The sequence below is a fragment of the Apiospora hydei genome (assembly GCF_038363865.1).
Source record: "Apiospora hydei strain CBS 114990 chromosome Unknown utg000007l_segment0_segment0, whole genome shotgun sequence".
NCBI classification, from domain to species: Eukaryota; Fungi; Ascomycota; class Sordariomycetes; order Amphisphaeriales; family Apiosporaceae; genus Apiospora; species Apiospora hydei.
The window spans coordinates 2,471,907-2,480,910 of record NW_027117366.1 but is presented as its reverse complement, the minus strand read 5'-3'; the positions used below and the strand labels follow the sequence as shown (position 1 = coordinate 2,480,910).

Genomic DNA, 9,004 nt, shown 5'->3' with positions numbered 1-9,004 from the left:
CTAGCGCGCCTCCTCTTGTGTGTGCTCCGCGGTGGCGCCGGCGCCTCCTTCTCTATCGCGGGGCACCCTGACGAACGAGAGGGCACCAATGACCAACAGGCACAGGCACGCCATGCCCCAGTAAGGCAGTCCGATCCAGGCTCCTCTCAGGCGCATGCCCAAGGCGAAGAGACCGGCCAACATGGGCGGGCCGTACATGGCCCCGGCCACCTCGGCCATGCCTACCAGACTGAACAAGCGGGAGCGGTGCTCGGGGTCCACGTAGAGGCTCATGAGACTCCTGGTGATTGAATTGAAGCCGGACCCGAGCGACAGCACGAACAGTCCGAAGACGAAGAAGGCCAATGACGGCGCCGCGCCCATCAGAAGAAACCCGAATACCAGCGCGCCGTAGGACCAGCGAGCCAGCCATAGGTCTCTCGTCCGCTCGTCTTTCATCTTGAACGGCCAAGGCGTTGATTCCGATATGAGGGCCTTGGAGATGTAGGGCAGGACGAGAAGCGACTGGAAGACCTGGGCGATACCATATGCCGTCTGTACATAGCCTGTGTCGCTAATGGGCATACTGTAGCGCTTTGAAATAAACTGAACCAAGAATTGGAGAATCGCCACGATAACAGGGACAGAGACTATGCATGTCGCCAGGAGGATGATCACAGAGGAGGACTTCAGTATCGACGCGGATTCCAGCAAGCGGTCGTATATGTGCGTGACATGACCCTTGAAGCCAGAAGCCAGCTGGCTTGGCTCACCTTCTTGAAAATTGTGCTGTTTGTGCGAACTCGTTTCGGGGATGAACATGAAGGCTACCGTCCCGGTAACGATAAGAGCTATTGAGACCCATAAGCAAGGCCAAGGGCCGGTCTTCGCCATCATGAGGGAGCAAAGCGCTGGCGAGACCAGATTGCCGAGGACAGCAACCACATGGAAGCGCATGAATGATACAGCTCTATGCACCTAATTAGCTGCCGGAACCGGTGGTGGAAGAGGAAGGGGATGTTGGGTGGGCATTCTCACCGTCTCTCTTCGGGAATCACATCAGACACCATACTGAGTAGGGCGGCAGTAATCATGGCATTTCCGCCGCCGATGAAGTGAAATCCGCCGGCTAGTGTGAGGACCCAAAGGGGGATCACTGTGTACCAAGCCAAGACCATCATGACCCACAAACTACTTAGGCATATGCCAGTGATGGCAAGACCGACAACTGGCTTGCGCCCGAGCCTAGAAATTTCCCAGTGAATATTCGAACATCGATGGGCCGGAGAATCGTAGAGCTGCGCTTGACTTACCGGTCGGCCGCAATCCCCCAAGGGAATGCAGCAATGAACCCAGCAAGCGACTGGACCAGCTCATACATGGCAAAGATGAAGGCCACTTTGGACTGGATGCTGTCCAGCTTGCACAGGCTCTCGTCGATGGGGCTGTCGACGCTCTGCATCTGTTCGTAATGCTTATGGCAGACGGCATCCTCCACGAGACGGGTCATGGGGATGGAGAGAAAGCCACCGGCGGACGACGCGACCAAGAGAACGCCGCATAGTAAGTTGACGATGGTGTCGCCCTTGTGGACTTTGGGAACATGGATGCTGGCAATGGACCTGATGGAGGTGGTCGAGAAGGCCGTCCGGTGTGCTGGCCGCCGGCGGTGCCGAGGTAGTAGCGCCGCCGCCGAATCGTCCTCTGGCTCTCCGAGGAGCCTATGCTCCTCGGCAGGACTTGCTACCGCCATGTCAGTGTCGTCGTAGTCGTGTCCATATCTGTCGTTCATCCTTAATCTGAAACACACACAAGATTGTGTGCAACCACCGAAATGAAGTTGATGCAATGGAACAAAACAAAAAGAGCTCGATGGAATTTCCGCTACATGAGGATGAATGAGTAGTAAGACCCTTATCTATTTCCTTGTTTTCTTAAGTCAGCGTCGGGCCCCCATTCGAGGCGAACCGACACCCTTGCCGATTCGAAGGATTTCCCGCGACGTGTCTCGGAGTACCAGTAGTTTATTCCTTTTGGCTTTCCTCATGTTGCGTAGACCCCGACGACCGAACTGACGGACGGAACAACCCGAATTGTGCAGGCATGGTTTGTTTGATTTGGTTCCAGGGAATGATCATTGTATGAAGCGTACTCCGTACAGTGACGGAAAAGCATGCGTGTTACCATCGCGAGCGGCGATTGGAGCTGCCCAATCTCCAGTCTGTGTTGTGCTGTAAGCTCATTTGCGGCGCGTTCCCCCAGAGCTTGCAACCAACCGTTGACAGATAACGACCATCACTGCACACCAGAATCGCTGCGTACGTGGTTTCCTTGTCTGCTGGTCTTCGTCTGCGCTCGCATTGACGAAGCCTGCTCACGCGTCTCATTGCAATCTGACTCATCGAATTGATCGATTCGTCTGCCAGATCATGCTCGTTTCGGCAACCACGAATGAGTTCGAGAGCCTCGCACTTTCTCAACAAACGCGCACCATTGCCAATTGCTGACTGCATCGGAATAAGTACATCTTGAATTCCGAGCAAACGTAAGCTACTCCTACCTAGTGCACAAAAACAGTCTAGGGATGACGTATGTTGGAAGGAAGCGCGTCCCAAAACCAGTCGATCTTCGATGTCGTTTTTTGTCTCTTCGTCCACACATGCAGGCATGTTGTTACCCCAGGCTCGGCACCTCACGAGACCGCTAGCGGTTTCGGCACACCTCGCTTGACGCCCGGCTCGCCCAACCCCGGAATGACATACGGAGCCCGCTTCTCCAGCGGTGTGCGTCCGATCGGGAAGAACTTGGTGATTGCATGATCCGGTCCATAGGCTTCTTCAACGAGGTACACGGTGACCCGCCACCAGGCCATCAGCGCGGAAAACATCCAGAAGTATGCTGCAGCCTTTATGCCACGGGTGACGCCGCCGTGCAGGCCGTCGCCGGACGCCGAGCCTGTGCCGCCGTTGTATGCGAACAAGCAACACGCAATCGTGCTTCCGACGGCGAGCGAAAACAGACAGGCAGTGAGCACTAGGTCTCGCGCTGTTGCCGCCAGCGTACAGGACCAGGTCAAGACGCACAGCACGACGAACCAAGATACCAACTCGGGGAAATGGGTGTGCACCTCGTGAGGTTCCAGAGCCTTCGCCGCCTGTTCACACCATCATCAGCCACCTTGACGCAACACGCCAGCAACCTGCTGTATGGTGCAAGCGTCACTTACTACAAAGGCATACAGGATGCCAATCGCGATCCAGAAGGAGCCCCACATTGTGTTGATAACGGTAACCAAGGTGTCCCGTGCCTTGAAACCGTGCAGACCTGCAATGAACTGGGCGAGGCCACCAAATATGCCGACAAAGGGAAAGAAAATGGTCGGCGATTGAGCGTTTCCCCACCAATTCGCAATATAGCTGGCGGTGATGAAAGTTGAGCCAGCGAAACCCGCGAGGCCCAGGGCTGCTGGCGGCGCAATCGGCCGCAGGAATATTTGGACCCCCGGACGCTGCTCCAGCGTCTCGCGGCGCCTCTTCTCATCTTCCATCGTCGAAGCAAGGGACATGGTAGCGGCTGTGTATCAGATATCTTGCTATAAATATATCCTGAAAGTAGGTAAGTCTTCTTATCTGTCAGCGCCGAGGTACTTGGTCTGCAGAGCCTTATAACCCACTGGCTCTACCCATCACAGCGACATCATTACTTCGGGCAGGCACATTTGCTGCGTCACCATGCTGAAATAGTGACCACCAAGACCCCAACGTCCTGAGGTTCCTGTGGGAAATAACATTGACGCTAGTAAGCATTCATCCAAGCGGAGACGACATGTCACTCCTTTGTCCCTAAAAGGATTCGTTTTATCACATTCTTCTGTGTACGCCCAACGCTCATCCGCATAAGCAATCTACGCGCATATTTCCCCGTGACGTTGCGCCAGAAAGGAGTCCCAATGCGCCTCGGTATAACTGTCGTTCAAGTGAAGGGGATATCCAGTCCTCCAATTTGCAAATCAACCCTCTGCAATGGAGTTTGCAAGCTTGGTGCTCGCATTGAAAAGATTGGAAATCGTCCTGGGGACCGCAAAGGAGAGTCATGGAGAACTCGATTAGAATATTGACTCCATGCAAGCTGCCTCAGTCAACCAGTGGAGCGACCAAGCTGTTGGCCATCAACACGGACGAAGCGGTTGTGAATAAAACATCGGTCGCATCGGCTCTGGACTGGCACGAAGGCTGGGTGTTCAGGGTCGTCAAGCTGTTGAACATGCAAGTCAACAACTCAACATGGGACACGCCGCCGAATGAAGTGCCGCTGAGACCGCTAGGCGGTGCAGGATGAAGGGCCAGATCGATGCCCCATATCTCGGCTGGCACCATGCCACCGCCGTCATATTGCGCCACCCGCATTGCCCACTGCAGCCATGTCCACCAAGCCTTGATGTTCAAGCTGTCGCCATCCTCTTCGAACAGCGATAATATGCCCGCAACTTCGCGCTTGGCAAGACCACGCAACCACCAGACGTCGTCGAGGCTCTTCACCTGAGCGAAATGGCACGCAAGTATCACTAGGGCACGTGGCCGATGAGCCTGCAGCAGCTCGATGAATCGCCGCGATATGGCAAACATGAACAATATGGGTGCACCTGTGTGCGGTATCCGGTGAGCCCAGTTCAGCATGGATACAGCATGGTGGTAGGCTTGTTCGGTCAATATGCGTGAGGCTGGATCCGTTTCCAAGAGGTCGAGCTCTTCTACAAGTCCGTCCAGGAGTGATCCGAAGAAGGTCGATCCTTCTGAGCTCAGTGTGACGTCCAACCCCGGGAGGGATTGGATGATGGGGATGAGGACCGTGCTGCTCTGGATCCAAGACCAGCTGCCGGATAAAATTGCTTTCACGCCCTGGAATGAATAGAACCAAGATAGGGGTAGTTCATACTTGGGACGTTTGGCACTGTGATACGCCCACGTCTGGTCCTCATCCGGCGACGGCGACCTGGGCTCCTGTTTAATGAGGGCCATGCCGTCTCGGTCTCCATCTCCGAGCACCCGGGAGGCGGTAGCTTGGAAGGTGATGAAGAGGGCCGTTATCAACAGTGCTTCGGCGTTGGATTTCTTGATACCTCGGCTGAGACTGGCGTTGTATGCAGACAGCGCGGCAGCAGTATAAGCATGGCTCGCCCGAACAAGCGTGTGGTCGTTTGGCAACGCAGTCCGCAAGTGCAACGCTGAGACGGCCAGTATCACATCCATGAGGAAATTTGCACCGCTCTCTGATGATGCCCCGTCCGCAGACGAGAAGGCAAGCTGTGGCACACGCTCGCGCCAGACAGCCTCACTCCCGGGCCCCATGACGGACATATGCTTATAGGTCGAGGTGGTGTAGTGGTGCATCAACCGCAGCTCGAGCATCCGGTTCGTGCCCGACGTTGGGCTGAACATCGGATACAGCGCCGACGGCTGACGGTAAAGGGTCATGGGCGGGCTGCTGCAGGATGTCGACGATGGCGATGTTGTGGCCCAGGCACCACTACCACCAATCCTTCGGTCGTGATTGCTGCTCACTGGACTTGAGTAGTAGTAACTTCTTGGAGGTGATGGGATTTCGGGTACGGCTAAGAAATTGCTGTTCTCGAAGTCGCAGGACACGCCGTGTTTGACGCAGTTGCCACAGGACGGATAGACTTCGTCACACTATTCAGGGGACACGGTCAGCAACTCACACAGGCTATGGGCGATGGTATAGTTGTGGATTTCTTCTCACCTTAATCTTTCGGGATTTACATCGCTTACACCCGTTCCGCGATTTCTTGTGTGATCTGCGCGGAGGCATATTCGTCTTCTTATTGGGCTGCCACGCGAGGCCACTATCTCATCGATTTATTTCAGTGTACTGGAGCGGTGTGTGCTTATCCTTCTGACATCGCAGACGTTAGTTAGACAAGCGGGAACAGTCCAGACCCAGGGCACTTGTGGGTTATATGTCGTCGGCCTTTCACACGCGTGAGCCGCGGCTTGCACAGATAATGCAGAATAGGGATTGTAACAACTTGTGACAAGCGCCGGGCGGTACTAGAAGAAGCCACAAGGGTCTAGCCGCACACAATATTGAAGGTATGGCAAGTGGGAGGTTCCGATTGGTAGAGTTAAAAGAACAGTGATGCGCGTCAGGGGTACGTGGACTAATTTGCGGGGGGCATTTAATTGTGAGACTGTTAGCAGTAGGCGGGGCGAGACGGAAGCCGGGAAGGGAAGAGGACTTGAAAGAAAGATACGTGGCCCATGGGTCGAGCTGGCTGGGCGGGAATTCGTTCAACTATATCCTTGGGTCACACACAGGAGGCAACTGCTCGCGTACGTGCAAGTGGTGGCGCGGGCGTCACTCCTCCCGTCAAGTCTGCCTGGTTCACTCCTGGCCGTCTGTTAATGGCTACCAGAGATGCTGGGGCTGGACAGTACGCTTCTCCCAGCGAGGACCTTGCAACTGCAGTTTGCCTGGCTCTGGCACCACTGGCCGACTTGACTCGACTTGGGACGGATCAATGCCGCGGGGCATAGACTACGCCCTCGTATTTTGGCCATGGTTCAGTGTAACCTGCATCGTATCGGTCGAAAATTACTCGGGTATCTCATCGATTCTGATCAGATCGCCATGCTGGTGTCCCCTTACCCTCGGGGTGGTGCTGGTTGGCATGTGCGTCTTCTACTTGGCCTCCCTCGGCTGGTACGTCGTTTCTGGGGCAGTTCTCGAAACTCGCCAAGGACTATATACACATACGCGCGGCTAAGCCATAAAGGTCCGCGCCTCTCTTTCTTCTCGGACGCAAATCCCAGCTGCCCTGGCTCTCAGATTTGACACCACGCTGGCGTTTCGCAGACCTGTGATCTTTGGCCAGGTAGCATCTTCCGCCTCGACGATCGTTATCGTCATAGCTTATACCCTGCTTTATCTGGCGCCTGTTTCCGGGGAGAGCCAAGCCGACGACGGTTACAGCGTGTGGCCTGTCACCCGATGGGGCGGAAGCTTATGCGTCTGCGTAGTTTAGTTGACACCAAGCGAGTCAGAAACACGCATACCTCTAGGCACTTGTGTTGGCTGTGCCGCTGTCTGCATATCCTCCGGTTCAACAAGACAACCCGATCAAGATCTGATATCTATCAACGAGCAGGGGATGAATTCATCGGTCCCTTCTGAAACTTCGGCAGTTGGTCGTGGACGTTGCTGGGGGTGAGTGCGGATTATCCAGGAGGGGCCGAGCTGTCAGCCCATTTGAAATCGGTGGGTTGACACAGCTAGGAATCCTTATTATTTACGAATGAAACGATTCCAACATAGAAGCTCGGCTGAACGTACGAAAGACGAAAAAGCTCGCATACTGCTTTGCCTCTCTGACATCGCGACCGGTAAACCAGGCGAGGGCTGCTTCACGTTGTCTCCGATACGGCTGATGTTTATTCCTACCCGTTCCCAAGAGGTTTCCCGAGTCCCTGAGCACGGCGGACACGAGGCTAACTCTCGTATTAACACCCTCAAACAGTAGGCTGTTATCTTTTCATCCGAGTTGGGAATCATTTCAACAATGCTTGTCTGTCGGCCCTGTGCAAACACCAAGCAATGGCCGCCCAGTGTTGAAAAGCCCCTTGTTCTTTTTCTTTTCGCCTGAAATGGCAAGAGAACTCTCGGCCAGCTCACAGCCACCCCCTAGAGCTGAACATCGTATATACATACACATATCTGCAGAGGATCGTCGTCTGGTGTTGAACCGTTGGAACGAACATCCAGCAACCAAGGCTTGAGAGTACACCCAGGAACTATTAGCATCTCGTCGCCTATATTTCACTTTCGTACTAACACTTATTGATAGAACTCCAAATCTAGATGGAGCGCATTGTGTACGCTCCGCAGACACAACTATTACATGCGCCACTATAATACTAACTATGCACTACGAAGTATATCCATACTAGCAGCACCTGTCAAAACATCTGCCGCCTCCTGAGAGACATTCTCGTCTTGTCTGACATTGAACCGGTAAGAGACTACTGCACGTCTGGAAACAGACCAGCCCAGCCCAGCCCAGCCTCCTACGTCACCATTCTAGAAGAGAACTTCTCTTTACCAAAGATGAAACCTTTAGGATCAGATATTCCCATGATACAAACCAAACTTAGCTAGTATTATCAGTAGTAGGAAACAGGAGAGAAAAGGGAGGGGGCGCAGTAAGTCCGACCATTCACTCATGACATGCATTGCATGTCCATCATGATCTTTGCCTCCCGCGCCTCCCGTCGCTTCCCGTCGCTTCCATGCCATTCCCGCTCAGTGGCACCAAGGTTTCCGTTGACATCTTGCTAATCTGTCGATCCCCTCTTGCCCACAGACTCTCACTCTCACCCTCACTCCTTCCTCTGCCGTGAAGGGCCGAGGGGCTGGGAAAAAAGCAATCACAACTCTAGTCCATTGAACAGACAATTCGATGGCCAATCAACCGACCATCACCACCGAAGATGGACATCTGATATGGGCTTTGTCGCAAATTCCCATCACTTTCCCGCCACGTTCACTAAACTCTCAAGGGCCATGCAGCTCGGTTAAGATGGCGATTAGTAAAAAACAACGTTTGCCGACTGGCCCCGTTTAATAGTAAAGTCTGATATAAACAAGGAGTTCGACAATGCGGCAATCCACCCCAGAAGACGTTAGTTGCCATGTGGTGGCTAGATGCTTCGCCACGGCCGGCCTTCATGCGCCGCCGACACAAGGCGCCCCGCCCCTATCTTGTGCCGCTCTTTCCAGTTTGCACTATCACACGGGTGATTGCGTTGCTTGCTGGAACGACACACGCTGGAAGATACGATGAGAGTCGAGGTATTGGGTCTTCACAGCCCGTGCCGTCTGACTTTGCGTTATAAGACGGAAACTTCATTTTACCTGGTTCCCAACAAAGATCAGTCTATCCACTTTGCTCCCAATATTAAAACACATGCATAATAACTCCCACTCAGTTTCCCCCTTAATAAACGTTGAA

The 9,004-nt window shown here is 54.0% G+C and overlaps 3 protein-coding genes across 3 annotated transcripts; all 3 read right to left on the bottom strand.

Annotated features, from left to right (window-relative positions):
* On the bottom strand, positions 1 to 1,771 carry PG997_009865 (major facilitator superfamily transporter; the record flags this gene model as incomplete). The annotated part of the gene is made up of 3 exons (XM_066814180.1): positions 1 to 949; positions 1,018 to 1,224; positions 1,293 to 1,771. The coding sequence occupies 3 exons, from the start codon at positions 1,769 to 1,771 to the stop codon at positions 1 to 3; spliced, it is 1,635 nt and encodes a 544-aa protein (XP_066666142.1).
* A 900-nt stretch (positions 1,772 to 2,671) lies between these two features.
* Positions 2,672 to 3,544, bottom strand: PG997_009864 (GPR1/FUN34/yaaH family-domain-containing protein; the record flags this gene model as incomplete). Its single annotated transcript, XM_066814179.1, has 2 exons — positions 2,672 to 3,133; positions 3,206 to 3,544. 2 exons carry the CDS (start codon positions 3,542 to 3,544, stop codon positions 2,672 to 2,674), a joined length of 801 nt encoding a protein of 266 aa, XP_066666141.1.
* A 568-nt stretch (positions 3,545 to 4,112) lies between these two features.
* PG997_009863 (uncharacterized protein) lies at positions 4,113 to 5,841 on the bottom strand (the record flags this gene model as incomplete). Its single annotated transcript, XM_066814178.1, has 2 exons — positions 4,113 to 5,669; positions 5,740 to 5,841. Coding segments are annotated over 2 exons (1,659 nt in total), but the record flags the coding sequence as incomplete, so codon positions are not given.
* Positions 5,842 to 9,004: the final 3,163 nt, after the last annotated feature.